This window comes from Acinonyx jubatus, chromosome B1 (assembly GCF_027475565.1).
Source record: "Acinonyx jubatus isolate Ajub_Pintada_27869175 chromosome B1, VMU_Ajub_asm_v1.0, whole genome shotgun sequence".
NCBI classification, from domain to species: Eukaryota; Metazoa; Chordata; class Mammalia; order Carnivora; family Felidae; genus Acinonyx; species Acinonyx jubatus.
The window spans coordinates 4,295,419-4,311,369 of record NC_069382.1 but is presented as its reverse complement, the minus strand read 5'-3'; the positions used below and the strand labels follow the sequence as shown (position 1 = coordinate 4,311,369).

Genomic DNA, 15,951 nt, shown 5'->3' with positions numbered 1-15,951 from the left:
CTCCTCCTGATGTCTGACTGTAAGACATTTTCGAGCAAAATGATTATTTCCAGCTTTGTGATTACTGTACAACCACCGACTTTTTAGAAAGAACATAAAAAAATCAGAACAGTCCCAGTTCATACCTGAAGACAAATGCAACAATTTGTATTGGAAAGTTGCTGCAGAGGGGTGTGTGTGTGTGTGTTGTGACTGCTTCTTTGCAGGTCATTCTGATAAAAAGATTATTTTATATTATAATTTTGGAACGCTTTTCCTTAACTCCCTGAACCTAACAAGAGACATATAAACACTTGTCATTATATAGTTACCTGAAGAAGAGGAAAATGCTAAAAGTAGGATAAGAAAGGAAGAATCAGAACTTTAGAGTTAGCGTAAATATGAACCCAAACTCTCTTTTCTAGCTAAAGAAATTGAGTCTCAGAAGGGAGGTAGTTTTGCCAAAAGCATCAAGCTAGAGAAAATGTTCAGCCCTTCTAAAAGTTCATCTCTTTGGAGAATGGCTATCTGCTGAAGTCTCTGGAAAAGTCACCTACTGCTAGGCAACTGTCCCTAAAGCTAGATAAACTTTTGGTTGTGTTTTCACAACAGTATCGAGACCTGGAGAAGCAACCAAATCTCTCCTCACTGATCTAATGACCTCAGTATTAGACGGTGCTGGTAGCTATTAAAAGCATCTCTGCCCTAGGTTTGTTTTAGTGCAAGAAGAAAGCATTATTAATGAACATTCAGAAGGTCATGTCACCTAGTTCCGGACTGAGGTTTTCAAGCTTGCTGGTGTTCTGCAAGCCTTGGGAAAGAGCCAGGTGCGAAGCAGCCTTTCAAGCTGATCTTAAAAGTCATAGTCAATAAAGCCTGTGGTTTTCCCCACATGGATTCTTGTGGGATTCACCTTGAGACAATCTGGGGGATGTTGACTGAATGCGTTCCTTTTTCACTACCAAAATCCACTTTGCCACTCCTAAAATGTGGATCAGAGCAGATGGGTAAGCCTTTCTCCATCTGGGTTGTTTTCTTCTCTCCTCCTTCAGAGATTGACTGGATAGAAAAGGAAAATCATATTTTTTTGATCATTGTGCTATATGTCAACTGTTGTTAACTTTCCAACAGGACTATGAGGTAAGTATCATTTGATGTATTTTCAGATGATCAAACTTAGATTAGGTGGTTTTTAATGTCCCCTGTTTAGAAAGTGGCAGATATGGGATTTAAAGCATGACATTGTGACCACAAACTAAACCCCCATACCAATGGTTCCCAAAAATGATCCCAGCATGCACCGGTGTCACCTAGAAACTTGTAAGAAATGTAAATTCTTGGGCCCCATCCCAGACATGCTGAATCAGAAGCACCACGATTGGGGTCAGAAATCTGTGCTTCAACAAGCCTTCTGTGCCATTTTGAGGCACATGGAAGCCTGCATTTTAGGCCTCTTTAATTTGGCTACCTGTTTGTGAAAGAAGAGAATTCACAATTTTCTCCTCCTTCCCAGTGGATCACTTATAGCATGGTTTGTCTTCTCAGATTGATTTAACACATCTTAGTTCCCTACATCCTAATACCATTCATCTGTCTTCTGTTTATATGTCATTAACAAAGCGAAAGTAATCTCCATATACATACACATATATACATATGTATGTTTATATACACGCATACATGTAGTTAAGGGCGTCCTTTTGTTAAAAAACATTGAAAAGTACTCAACTTATTTATTTTCAAACCATGCAATGAGCATAGTTTTAAAAATCAAGATTTATATGAGTAAATAGTTTGCAAATAGTCACAGGATCTGTTTTTTTTTTTAATTTTTTTTTTTTATGGTCTAGCAAACAGTCTATCTTGGAGGATGCTCTACGCACACTTGAAAAGAATGTGTAGTCTGCCGATATTGAGCAGAGTGTTCTATAGATGCCTGGCTCTGTTCTTTCATAAAGCAACCACAGGAGCGGAGAGGCCCATTTGTGAGAGCACTGGAGCCCAGGCTTGGGTGCTACTCAGTGTGGGCGGTGGGGGGGGGGGGTGGGGAGTAGACATGGTTTGTAAATGTTGATGTAGTGAAAGGCTGAGTGGTAGTCACCATCTGGTCCTTAGTAAGATGTGACCTCCTACAAAGTCACGTGATTCCTGAAAGACCCCCCCCCCCCCTTTCCTCCTCCTCACAAGGGGCGGGGGTGCTGATCATGTCAGCCATGTTATTGAGGAGATTATGTATAAAAGGCGTCTGCAAACTATCAGTAATTGTTCTGACTTCTGCTTTAATTCCTTGAGCATCCATACTTCTTGCTCCTCCAAGATAGGCATTGCATTTAGGGAAACAGGAATCCTGTGGCTCTAATACTGACCATTTACCCAGTTCCATAGTCACCCCTCACATTTTAGTCCATGACATTAAAAAAGCCAGTGACCCGCTTAGCATTCACGACAGCATACTGTATTCTCTAAGATTTTCATGCATGCGTTGCTTTTCTGGCGAATTAGCATTCTCATTTGTGCAAAGTTTTTAATTCCTCATTTTATCTCAGGTATCCTGTTCCGATTTTCTGTCCCCTCCTCAGGCCATTCCACTTAAAACCACTCTCCCTCTTCATTTACAATACTTTCAGAGGTTTCTATTGCCATCCCCCCACCTGAGTCTTAACAAGGTAGTTTTTACCTGCTCAACTCCCATTGCTGAGTGCCAAAAATATCGCTAGTACTGCTTAGCCAGAAGCCCGAGAATTAAGACAGTAGTATGCCTACAGCTTGGAGAAAAAAACAAAACAAAACAAAACAAAACACCTCAATGCAAAAGCACGATGTGCCAGACACTGCAGGCCAAAACAGAAAAGTGGTCACAAATCTGCCTGGTGTGAATTCCCCACAGTACCTGACTTAACTCTAATCCCATTCGGTTAATGCCGCTCTAAAAAACTGGCATTAGAATTGTGATATATATCAAGGATTTCACATCCACTTAACAATCAAAGGGGGAAAGAGCTCCTAGGAACATAATCATGGCCTTCATCTACAGCCTGATTACATGAAGGGGGCCAGAGGGGCTTTCTAAAAACAAGTAGGGGTCCTCGGATCAACTAAGGGACCACCAATTTCTCTGCAACACCCAACAAGGAAAGCTTGACACTAGATGGCAGCAACACCACACGCTTTTCTCCCAAACGAAACCTTCCGGTCTTGGGGATAAAAAAATCTCGTATTATTAACACACAAACACAACCAGATTACAAGATCAGTCGATCTTATTTGACAGCCCTCTCCCCACCCTCACCATACTTAAGATCAAGGAGCAATTTGGCAGGAACCACTGTAACTCTCTGACACATGATCTGGGCAAAGAAAATGCCCCACCTAGATCGCAGCAAGAAAAGGTAGTTACGGTTATTGGGGATCATTGATTCCTAAAAATGAGAATCGGATAGTTTTTTTGTACCCCAGAGAAAGGGGGTGGCGTTAAAGACCTTAAGCAGGACCCAAGAAACATGAAGTTCAAACTACAGCCTGGGGGCTGTCACAACACGGATAAGAGTATTGGGTTGTGCCGGTGACACTCAGCGTTGCTGATTGGGATCCGAATAAAACAAAAATCATCTATGCATCCAGACCAGGATGGTTACATTTTGGAAATGATTTTTTAATGGGAGAGATCCTTCTTGGTGACATGAGTCATTAAGGATAGCAGTGGAAAGACAAGACTCTGTTTCTCAAGAAGTCAGCTCTTTAGCCTTCTAAAACCAATTTTTTTGTTTGTTCCTGATGAGAAGCTGTGAATGAACTATTGGAGCACTTAATGGGTCTTAGAACACATTTCTGTTGACTTGCTGATTTACAGGTACCGTCTGGGATCTGATCTGAAGTCACAGAGGGATGATCCTCCCCTCTAAATGCCCAGTTTAGCCCAAAGAATAGAACTCATGGAATCCACTGGGAATTCCCCAATGCTTGAGCCATTTTGCCCTCTTATTCTCCCTCCAGGGAGAGCTACCACATAATAGGACTCTGCATGTATCTAAGTCATGTCTACTAATACTGCAACTTTCAGAGAAGCACATTTGGTTCCTCATATTTGGAAGCTCGTATCTCTGTTGAGAGAGACGTTGGTTTTGATGGCACTCCCAGTTGTTCCTGGGAGGCTGTAGGGAGGCTGAGGAAATCATGCTTTGGAGCTTACATTTCAAGATTGTAACCCTTCATTTTCTGGATGGTCATCACATTCTTGTGTAGCCTAGAGACCATTGGGGCAAGGAGAATATAAGAGAAATAAGGCAGGAATGTAAGAAATTATTCTGAAGTTGTCAGCCGATTCAGTCTTGAACACTGAAAGAGACCAGAGTAAAGCAATATGGGCAATTGCCAACCATGGGCTCTCCATTCCACCAAAGGCATTCAGTGATGGGGAGGATCAGCGATTAGTATCAACGGTGACTGTGTTTCTGGACCTAAAATGGAATCCTCTCTTACTAAGGTGTGGGGTGTCCATGTTCTGGTTCCCTCCAATCCTCTAATGGAGTTACTAAACCTTTTTTGGTCAGAAGTGATAAATCCTTTAAATGACCCTTTGTTAGTGCTAGCACTCACTTGTGGTTTCTGTCTTGTATGGACTTCGCGGCATTCCCTAAAATGCCTTGCCTTACATATTCCCCAGAGATTGCATAAACACAATTTTTTTTTTTTTTTTTTTTAATTTGGGGAGGGCGGAATCTGGTTCATTCTACCAACCACTTGTTCTAGGGCTCTGTTCTCTCTCTGCTGGCTTCATCCCTTTAGCAGATTCAGAAAGGATCTCTGTCTCTTTTCTCTTAAAGTCTCTACCCAGCCCATTAAATCTGACACAGTTCCACTTGAAGATTTGCCAACCTGCCGTCTCTCTTGCCTAGACCATGCTATCAATTCTAGACGTCCTGCCTGATTTTGAATTGAATCTGAACCTAAGTTTGTTCACAGATAACCCTAACGCGACCTAAGTCAGGAAATAGGAAAATCGGTCTAACTTCTTGCAGATAGCCATCATGCCCAAAGATCTCAAAATAATAATTATTTTATTTCATTTTATTTTAACGTTCATCTTTGCTCCTTGGGGTTAGAGCTTGCGGGCTCTCTGTCTCCACCTGCATTTCTTTTCCAAGTTACGCAGGGGGCTCCTCTCAGGTCAGCGGGGAGAGAGACACCAGCAGGTGGAGGCCGGCCCCCGCCCCCGCACAGTCCCTCCTGTGCGCTCGAGTGGCCGGGTGGCGCGGCCTCTCCCCGCGCGTGGCTGGGTGTCCCCCACCGGAGCGGCCGCCGAGCCTCCTTTTTCCAGCCCGCGCGCCGCTGCTGCTGCTGCGCCCCAGGCCGCACGAGCGCGGCGCGGGGAGCGCGGGGAGCGCGGGGCCCGAGGCCGGGCTGTGTCTGGGGCTGCGCCGAGCCCAGCCTCCTTCCCCTCTCCGCGGGTAGGGATGGTTGAGTCCAGCCGCCGCGGCGGCGGCTCCTTGTGCCGCTAGCAGCCTGTCTCCTGCGCTCCCCGCCTTCCCTCTCCGGGCTGGCTCTCCTCCCCCCCCCCCTCCCTGCGCCCCCTCCCTCCCTCCCTGCCTGCCTCCCTCCCTCCCGCGGCTCCCACTCGCCGGCTCGCTCTCCAGCTGCCTCGGCTCCGGCTCTCGCCCGGCTGCGCGCTCGCTCCGCGCCGGCCCCCGCCCGCAGCCTCGCTGCCTCGGAGCCTCTCCCCGCCCGGAGCCGCTCAGCCCCGCAGTGGCTCGGGACCGATGCTACGGGCGGGCGGCGAGCCGGGCGCGCGGACCTGCGGGAGGCGTCGGGTGCGCGGCGGCTCGGGGCGGCGGGACCCTTCTCCGGCTCGCCCTGCCCGCCGCTGACCGCTCGGCCCGGTGCGTGGCCCAGCCGAGCCCCCGACAAGCGCCCGCGCCGCCGCGAGCGTGTGGACTATCTGCAGACATGACTGCGCGGAGGAGACGCGAGCAGCCGCTCCTGCTCCCGGCGCTGCTGGTGCTGTGCGCGGGGCTCCTCGCTGCGGCCAAGGGTAAGGCGGGCTCGCCTGCTGCCGGGGGACGCGGGCGAGCCCTGCGAGGGCCCCGCTCGCGGGCGCGGGGGCGCGTTCGGGGGCGGGCAGGGTGCCGGGGCCGGCGCCGGCCGGCGGGGGGCTCCATCGTGGACGCCCGGGACCCGGGCTGCCGTGGCCTCCCCACCGCCCTGGTCTCCCCCTCCCCTCCTTCCCCTTCCCGCGACCGGCACGACGCGCTCTCGGTGTTTCGGCGGGGCGCGGTGGGCTGCCGGGGAGGAAGGAGCCCGACTGGGGCTGCACCTGCGCCGTGGCGAGCGACGCCGCCTGCTCCGGGATGTGGCACGGCGGGTCGGGGCGGCTCGGCCGGTCCCCGGGACTTTCCCCGGACCCCGGGCGGCTGCCAAAGTGGCCCGGGCGAAGCCGGCCTCGCAAGTTCTGGCTCTCCAGGGGTTCGGGGCGGCTGGGGCGGGGGGGGGGTGGGTGGGTGGTGGTGGTGGGAGCCAGCGGGCAAGCCCGCCTGCCGCTCGGCCGCCCCTTCCTCCTCCTCCAGCGGACCCCGGGAGGACTGCCTGGCCGGCCGCCTCCATAAGGTCGCCCCCGTCTCCCTCTGCCTGGACTTCGCTCCTCGCAAGTTGGCAGGAGCTGGTGAGGTGCGTGGGGGACGCGGGGAGACCCGGCTGGGGCTCCACCTCGCTGGTGCCCGCTGTGGCCACGGGGCTGTACCCCTTGCTCCGTCTGGTCCAGAGAAGGAGTCTCCCCGGGTCACTCCCGGAGCTGGGAGCTCTGTGAACTTGGTTTTCTCCTTGAAACGAGTTGGGGAATGTTCTCCTGCAAGTAGCCTACAGGCTGCGATGTCGGGGCTGGCGGGAGCCCCGGCGTTTGTCTATTCTCTGGGAAAGAAAACAGGCTCGCTCTTGATTCCGGGAGAGGGGGGAGGAGGGGCACAGAGGAGCCGGAGAGAGGGGATATTGATTGATTTTCACGTTGCAAAGTGCCTGCCGCCTTTCCTCATTTTGGCCTCCTTGCGTGCCCCTCGTATCCATCGACACCCCATCGTCCCGCTCCTGGGAACGTCTATATCGAAATACGTTTTTTTTTTTCTTTCCCTTTTTGAAGGGTGCTGTCACATCTCGTGTGTGTGTGTGTGTGTGTGTGTGTGTGTGTGTTTTCTAATGGCCACTTGCTCTTTCCCCACATATTATTCCCCCCCTTCCCTCTCTAGATTCTTCCATTTTTTTCCCCACCCTTTTTCTATTCCTTGAGTGTTCCAGATTCGAGGGTGATTGACAAGGCGAAGGAGGACTGTCTCTGGTTCCATTAGGAAACTCCAGATGGGCCTGGTCTGGAGAGAGATCGAGAGAATGGCAGATTAGGCTTCCCCTCCCGGCCGCCCTTCCCCACCCGGCGGCCAGGGCCCGTGGAGAGCCGACCGCCAGGCACCAGACCCTCCACGCGCGCACTCGCCCCTACGACAGGGTGTCGGTGGGAATGCGCCCCCGACATCTCAGGGAGCGCAAATGTTTGGTGTTAGTCGCCTGAACTCCCGGTCGCTCCGGATCGGGGACCCTCTGCCCACGGGCCCAGCCCGGTCCGGACGCCCTGCCTTGGGCGCCACTGTTGGAGCTGCTGCGGAGGCGCGGCGGGCCGAGCAGGGGCGGGTGGGCAGCGGCCTTGGGTCTCGCCGGCCTGGCTGGGAACACAGAGGCGAAGGGAGCAAAGTCCGGGCGAAGAGGGGCTACCTCCGGGAAGTGCGTGCGGGTTTATTTTCCCTCGGGTCGGGGCAGGGGCCTGCGGACAGACCCTGGCTTTGCCCGGCCGAGCCCCTGCGTGGGGAGGAAACACCTGCTACGCAACTCGGCAAAACTTCCCACCCCTTCGCTCTGCACTCCAAGTCCAGCTGTGCCCCCGGGGCCGCCTCCTTCCCCAGGCAGGCAGCGCAGCCTCCGAGCGCATTCTCGGTTCCCCGCGGTTCCGCGCGCTCCGAGAGCCCTTCCCCCGCAATTAGCAGGGGTTGCTGCGCGGAGACGGCGGCGGCGGCCCTGCCGGAGCTGCTTAGTAATCCGCACACGTGTGCCGGGCGGATTCCGCCCCCTCGCGGGTGGGCCGAGGCAGTGGGCGGGAGTGTGCTGGTGGGCCTGGGGCGCGGGCTGCCGGGGCGGGTCCTGGGGCTGTCCGGGCAGGGGCCCCAAGTCCCGGGCGCCCGGAGCCTGGGGGAGCTTCCGCGGCGACCAGAGCGCCTCCTGCGCCCTGGGGTGGGGGTGGGGGGGTCCCAGGTCCTGGATGTAGGAGACAAGAAGTGGAGTCCGGGGTCCCAGGCCCCTGGCGTGCGCGGCGCGAGAGTCGGGGGTGCGTGTGTGTATTTACGCGTGGAGGGGACCGGGCGACCGCGGTCACTGCGCTGTTTCCAGACCTAGGTTGCGGGGGGGTGCGCGAGGCTCCTGGATCACCCCCGCGGGGCTGGGACCCCGTTTTCTCTGCGCCCGAAGGGTCAAGTGCGAGCGCAAGTGGCCGCGTGGGAGCTGGCTGCAGGCAGGAGGCTGGTGACGCCAGCCCCGGAGTCGCCCTTAGAGCTTGGTGGTAGCTAGGGCGGGGTCGCAACCCCCACCCCCCCACCCCCCCCCCCCGCCCCTGCTGAGGGAAGCCTTGAGGGCTAAGGTGGAGCCTCTGCCCCCCGGGGTGCCTGCCAGCCGTGGGGCTTCCCCGAGGAGGAGCGCTTGGGAGCCGAGCAGCGCGCGCCCAGGTGGCGGCTCCCGTGGTGGCGAAGGCAGGAGGAGTTTTTGATGCGTGGGGTGTAATTCGTGACCTGTTTGCGGAGTCGTGAGAGGCTGCAGGCAGCTGCAGTTTTGGTCTGTAGGACCCGGTGCCATCCCTACCCGGTGGTCAGCTTCAGGTGACGGTGCTTTCCGCTTCGGTGCAACCTTGGGGGGTCCCCGGATTCAATTCTGACGCCTTCTTCCCTTTTGATTATTGAAATCGCGAAGGTTGAGCCCCGAGTGTGCTTACGTCCCCCAAAACAGCACGTTTTCAGGGACCGCGGGAGAGGGAAAGGCTTTCAGAGTTTTCTTCTAGTAAATAGGCGGCGTCAGTCATTCCGTGAGCTCTCAGATTTGCACCCTGATCAGGGGCCGATCTGCTGGCTGTTTGGGTGCGCAAAGTTTGCTTTGCTTCTCAATCGTTTCCCGTGTCTGTGCAGCGACAAGAAAGCAGTTATTTGCAAGCGTTACTCAGAAAGTGTCCTAAAAGACGAGCATATATAGTAGCTCTGTGGTCTCCCAGAGGAAGTGTGGGAGTGAAAGGTGGAGGGCTTGTCAAAATTCCCAGTTCTAACATTCACTAACCCACCCAGCGAAGAGATTGAAGCACGCATTCCCACAATTTCACAGCAACCGTGTAACGCAACTCACACACGCGCACAGAGAGAAGCCTTCCCAAATCTGCATGCTTCTAGGTGAGTTACCTTGTTAACAATTCCTATCACCAAGAAGGATGCTGAGACCTTACACTCGCGGGCCACATTGCTTTACAGTTGAGCCACTCCTCACGTCCTCTCTCTTGGGAAAGCGAGGAATTCCTGTGAATAAACGACTTTCACAGAAAACCCCTGATCCATCATGTACTGAAAGGTGCATCATCTCAAGGGAAGTTAAAATTTCAGCATTCATGATTCATATTCTTTATTGCATTGTCAAGGGGATTAATTTTTTTTTTTTTTCAATGAGGAACTGTTCAGCCACAAGCTCTGGTGCTTCTGGAACACCTATATAGTCTTAGTTTGGGATTTTAAATCTGTAAACAGGTAAGCAGAAGGAAGGCTTTCTTCCCAAGTGGCAGGCTTTGTAAACTTGAATAGTGGGACAATGAGATCGGAATGAACAAGTCTAGAGGTAGCAAATAGCTCGCGGTAAAATGATAGAATCCCCCCGGGTCTCAAGCATCTCCACTAACCCCGGCCTTGGGAGGAAAGGGAAACACCGTTCGCACATTGGCTTTCAGCTGGCCAGTCATGCTTGATAAGTAGACTGCCGGGAGTAGGTGCTTGTGAGTTCCTACAGGCAAACCGGGTTCCTCCTGAGGGCAATGCTTCCTTAGTTTCCAGTTGATTGTCTCAAACAAACACCGACAGCGCTTCGAAAATGTCAAGAAAATGGTCCGGCTTCCTTTAAGAAATAGATAAACAAAGGCTCAGTGGCCAGTTAGTGTTCGCTGCAGACGATACAGCAAATCCAGTGTAGACATTTCTGAGCTGTCAAAATGCAAATGGCATATTAAATACTCTGTGCTCTACTGAATTCTAAATGTGCCTCCGGTCGGTTTTCTGCTGAGCTCATAGTGAAAATAAGCCACCACAGCTTGCATACATGCAATGTAAACTACACTTTCCCTTTGGCCTATTGTATTTCTTCTGGTTAGGTTCATCTCCCTGTAGAATTAAGAAGCTGAATGGGTACTCCTTGCACAGAGCGGATGACAAAGCTCTGTGGTCTTATTTTAATTTCATTGGTTTAGCTGTTAAATCAGAGGAAGACATCTGGGTAAAGGTATGGATATTGTACAGCCTACCGTATTTGTACCTTTGGGTTGATGGGCATAGGATTGCTGGACCAGCAGTGGTAAGAGACAGACTCAAGTTCAGATCTACTCCCATGTCCCGGCAACTGTAAGGACCCGATATGGGAATTGTTTGAAACACTAGAACCGGCTTGGGTGTGCCACCTGAGGCAAAGAGAGAAATACTTTGGCTGGGCTGAGGCCAATTAGTCCTGAAAGAAATCCGTCCTTTGACCTGGTCTTCAGTTGTGCAGCCACTGTGCGTAGCTCACTGGATGTCCACGTCAGGACGACCTATCGGTATGAAGGTTGAATAATCGTATTGAGGTACTTACCTCAGTGCAAGCAAGCAAGGCTTTTCCGCAATGACTTCAAGATGACCTTACCTTGGGCTAGTTGATATATCTGTATTGAAATTGGAATTTAATGCCTAGTGCTGAGGTTGAGAAGTTCCAGAATTAAAATTCCCCATTATATCACAAAGAATTAGAAGAAGTTCGTTTCATTACACTGGTTAAAAGGGATGGGTGGTAGGAGTCTTTGTGAAAGCAATACTCGCCTTGTTACAGTTCCGCCCCTGCCCCCCAGCAAAGCAACCTCTTTGGATGTAGATTGAAACACATGTTTTACCCTTTTGAGTTTAGCTGCAATTTCTTTATTTTTAAAAAAATTTTTTTAACGTTTATTTATTATTGAGTGACAGAGCGTGAACAGGGGAAGGGCAGAGAGCGAGGGAGACACAGAATCCGAAGCAGGCTCCAGGCTCCGAGCCGTCAGCTCAAACCCACAAACCGCCAGATCATGACCTGAGCCGAAGTCGGACGCTCAACTGACTGCGCCACCCAGGCGCCCCATTAGCTGCAGTTTCTTTAAACCATACTAATTTCTGGGAGAGGAAAACGCCATCCTCGCTTTAGGGAGGTTGTATGATCTCTCTTCATCCTCAAATGGTTTTGCTCTAGCTGCATGAGGGATTTCATCATCCACTAGGCACACTGTCTCATTTACCAAAACCTACTCCTGAATATATTATAAACATTCTTTTGAGGAGTAACATTTCATCAAATTAAGTTGATCTAGAGTCAGTGTTACTTTGACCCAAAGTGGCAACATTTATCTCCAGCTAAAACTTCTCTGGTGAATGGAAAAAGCAAACAAACAAAACAAAACAGAACAACAACAACAACAAAAAACCCATGCAGCCTGCCATGAGCCCTTGTTAAAAAGAAGTACTATATCTTTTATTTCTCCTACATTTTGCAATTTATTCATTGAAATCTTCTTGCTTTGTCTAGTACTGGTTTTTTGTTTCTTTTTTTAGCTTGGGGAAAACTGTACAAGGGAAAGGGATATTTCAGTATTGCCATGTTCTCCAAAACAGAAGTAGCAGAAAAGGGATCCATTTTGATACTAAGTCTTAATATTTCTGGTCTTCTACCTTAATACTAACAATCTGAATTGTAATTTTGTCCCATTGTTAGCAAAATAATAAATCATGAAGAATGCTTTGTGCGCTAAAAATTCCCCTTGTTACTGACATGAGCTCAAAGGGAACATAGTTGCAGAGAAGTCAAGTTCTTGGTGGCATTTATCAGCTCATTTCACCATTGAGTCACTTTAAGGAATATTGCAACTGGAGACTTAAATTATATAAAATATTGGCCTGATTCTCGGTTTTATGTATTTTGGAGATCCTCAACCTCAATAAAATTCAAGAAAAACTAATGTGACATAGAGATATTATAGATGTGCACCCAACTCTCTGGCTGAATGATCCAAATAAGAATAAGCCACTTGAGTTGCAGTGGAATCAGAGCAGCTTTGGAGGACGAGGCGCATTTCTCTATCGTATTATTGTGGCAACCTTCTGTTTTCTTTTGCATTAAACCTGTCACCTTTATCATTGTAGATGTTGGCATCATGACCATGATGTAGAGTTTTTGAATAGGCTTTTGCAAACTTTGTCTGCATAAGAATCACAGGTCTTGTTTAAATGCAAATTCTGAGGTCTCTCTCCCCAAATGATTCTCAGTAAATGGGTTTTGGATGGTGTCAGAAATCTGCATTTATATATGTATACATGTTATCTATCTACCAAGCCTTCCACCCTTTCAATAAAAGGCATCCGAATCTAATGACCTATTCACTGAGACTTCACAGACTAATTAGCCCACACTGATTTCAAGATGATTATCCTATAGTATGAAATTGTGCAATTATTTCAGAAGATTTCTTCTTTATCATTAGGGCCTCCATGATCAATGTTCATCGTTCTGTGCGGTTTTTATTCTTTCAAAAAACGGGTTTACAGCAAAGATGCGATTCAAGCTCCTTGTCCATAATGTTGATATTATGGGAAGACTTCGAGGGATAATTATACTCTTTCGTATGAAAATACCATGTGAATGATTTTATTTTTTTTTCTTTTACTGTTTAGTGAACTCTGATATGATTAGTGTTATGTAAGAAAGAGCTAAATGTGAGATTAAAATTAGAATTATTTGGGGAGTGATCTCTAATGAATTAAAAGCCTTAGAAATTAATTGTGAATTCTAAGCATTTTCCAGATGCCTCGTGAATCCCTGAGCCATACTGTTGACATGACTATGTTTCTGAAAATGTGGCCTGATGACTCTCTGAGTGGATTGTCACTCCCTTTTCTATCTGTAAGCTCATAATTAAGACTACACACCTTTGACTTTTGTGTGGATGGATAATCTTCAGGGTGACATGAAGACACCTTACGAAAATGGGTTCTGCTGGTTAAGGAAATTCACTTTTCTTTCACAGAATGGGCCATAAGAGTACTGTTCAGAGGCCATCAACAATTTTTGTCTCCATGTTTCAAACGATTTCTTTTTATGGTTAGGGAAGTGGTGTACTTTGATGTATCATACAGCTGTGGATAGTTAAGATTTGCAGGGAATGATTGGCACTTCATACAGAAAAGAAGAGGGACCCTGGCAACATAAGAAAGGTCACATTTTTACAAGAAATTAACTGAATTGAGCAGATACTTCCCTTATGCTCAAGAAATGTAAATTTCTTCAGCATCAATCTGGCATTTCTTGGTCTGGTTCCATCTTTTTCTCCCTTCTTTACAAAATATAATTGTTGTGAACAACTTGAGACGAGACAAACCCAGCCATTAGGATTTTGTTTTGTTTGTGGTGGCTGCTACATACATGAGGTTGCATGTTACCTGCTCAAGATGCATATTCCATTTTCTATGGAAACAATATGAAATTTTCAAACTCTAAGCCCTAACACGTCCCCCCCCCCCCCCCCGCTAAATTTGTAGATATTAAGAAAAAGTCAAGTGAGAGCAAAGTCACCTGGGTCCTATTAGGTAGGATTCTTTTTTTGTTGATTAATATATTTAAGTGTTTAGGTGCAACTACTGTTGCTAATGGGAGATATATATACATGGTGCTAGTCTGTTACAACCATTAACGATGGAAGACCTGGGAGCTGGGAGCCGAAGAAGAGGTTTGGGGAGTCTAGACCCTTAAATGGGATCAGGGTAGTTATTTGGCTCACTTGAAGAATCCTAGTGTGTACCAACAAGAATAACTCAAATCCATATAACCGGAACTCATGAATTCTTTACTATTTACCTATACATGTTAAAAATGAAGATGTTGAATCTATGCTTGCTCTCAATGAGCTTTCGTTGTTACTAAAAACAAAACAAAACCCTTAGGTCATTTTGTTTTCAATTTTTAACATGTGTTTATTTTTGAGAGACAGGCAGAACATGAGCAGGAGAGGGGCAGAGAGAGAGGAAGACACAGGCTTCAGGTTCTGAGCTGGCAGCACAGAGCCCAATATGGGGCTCAAACCCAAGAACCATGAGATCATGACTCCGGTTGAAGTGGGACGCTTAACCGACTGAGCCACCCAGGCGCCCCTACAACCCTTAAGTTATTGACTTAATTAGTATGTATTCAAATACTGGACTGTGATACAGACAACAACTGTCACGCAGAAATGAGTACAGATATTGGTACAGCCTCTGAGAGTGGAGGAGAAAGGGGATTGGGACAAAGTCAGTGAGAATGAGGAGGTTGAGAGAGGAATGGCTTCCCCCCAAGCCAACCATAGTGAGAAGTCAGGTTCAGTGTCAAGCATGTAGATGAGCCTATAAATATTGATGCTTCTCAGAAATTCTTCTATCTGTTCTGAAAGCTAAAAGTCCAGATGCAAACAATTATAAACTACTGCCCTGGGACGATTTCCTGAAATAGGCGAATGTGCAACTTATTCCGAGCCCTGCCTCCTTTTCTCACACCACCTGTGGGGCAGCCTCCTGTTTGGAGGAGGAATCTATTTCTTGGAAACAAAACATGTATGCACTTTTAAACTCTTTGTTTCCACATTCCATGATTGTTGCTCTTACCGTTGTTTTTGTTGTAATGACCCCATAAAATGGTGACAGCATTGGGTGTGGGGGAAAAACACATTTTGGTTACTGGCTTACTGGCAATGTGTATTGGCAGCCTTAAGTACTGCAAGTATTTCTACAGGATATGGTGTGCGTCCCCCAAACTGACTTTCCAGATCCTTTATAATCTGGCTTCAGTGTCTCTGGCCAGCTGTATCTCTGTGCTTCCTGCTGGTGACTTTCACTTCAGTTAAGCTGGTATTGTGCACAGCCTAAATGCACCTTTGTTCCAGTCCTTCTCAAGCCCACCCTGCGTCTAGTTCTAGGTACCTCACCCATTTTTGACCACCCGATCTCTCTGTCTCCTATATTTCTTTTGTCACTTACCACGTTTCAGTCATGGGTCATAACGTAGAACATTGTGGGTTTAGGATCTTTAAAAAATCACGTTGTTCGCTTGCTGATTTCATTTCCGTTTGTTTACATCCTTCTTACTCTGTAGATCTTAAAGTCCCAGGGACTTAGAAGACACACTTCCAACTATCAAAGTCCCGTAGTGTTTCTTTACACATTCACTGTTTCTTCAACGAATAAACCCATGTTCTCATAACCGTGATCCTGTCCCTTGTTGTAACCGAGTCACATTACTGCTTTGAAAATATTTTTTGAAAAGACTCATAGAAAACAGAGGACCTGTGGAAGGTATCAGGAATGAGCTTTTCACGTCATGAAGAGATGGTTGTGTGTGGTTTATTTACTCACACATCCAGACTAAAACTTGTCAAAATAATTAGCTTTGAAACCCTATATCTAAATTACCATTTTGCTGGGCTTATTTGATTCCTTTGTTGCTTTTCATAATAGTTCCTGTTCATATACAAAGTAACTTATCTGGGGGTATTTGCATTTTTCTCTCTCCTAGTGATAATAAGTTAATGATATTAGAGCAGGCACAGTAGATATGTCAGCATTCAATTGTCATTTTGATCTTCGTCACTATTTCATGTCTCAGCTTTTTAATTTAAAAGAA

At 48.3% G+C, this 15,951-nt stretch overlaps 1 protein-coding gene across 2 annotated transcripts in view; it reads left to right on the top strand.

The window, feature by feature from the left end:
* The first annotated feature begins 5,449 nt into the window (after positions 1 to 5,449).
* The window catches only part of CSMD1 (CUB and Sushi multiple domains 1), a 1,996,605-nt gene continuing 1,986,103 nt past the window's right edge, over positions 5,450 to 15,951 (top strand). Inside the window, exon 1 of one of the 2 annotated variants that reach the window (XM_027049973.2) lies at positions 5,450 to 6,007. In XM_027049973.2, coding sequence (XP_026905774.1) covers positions 5,923 to 6,007 — 85 coding nt within the window. In that variant the 5' untranslated portion in view covers positions 5,450 to 5,922. The remainder of the gene's footprint in view (positions 6,008 to 15,951) is intronic. The other variant, XM_027049974.2, reaches the window with a different exon arrangement.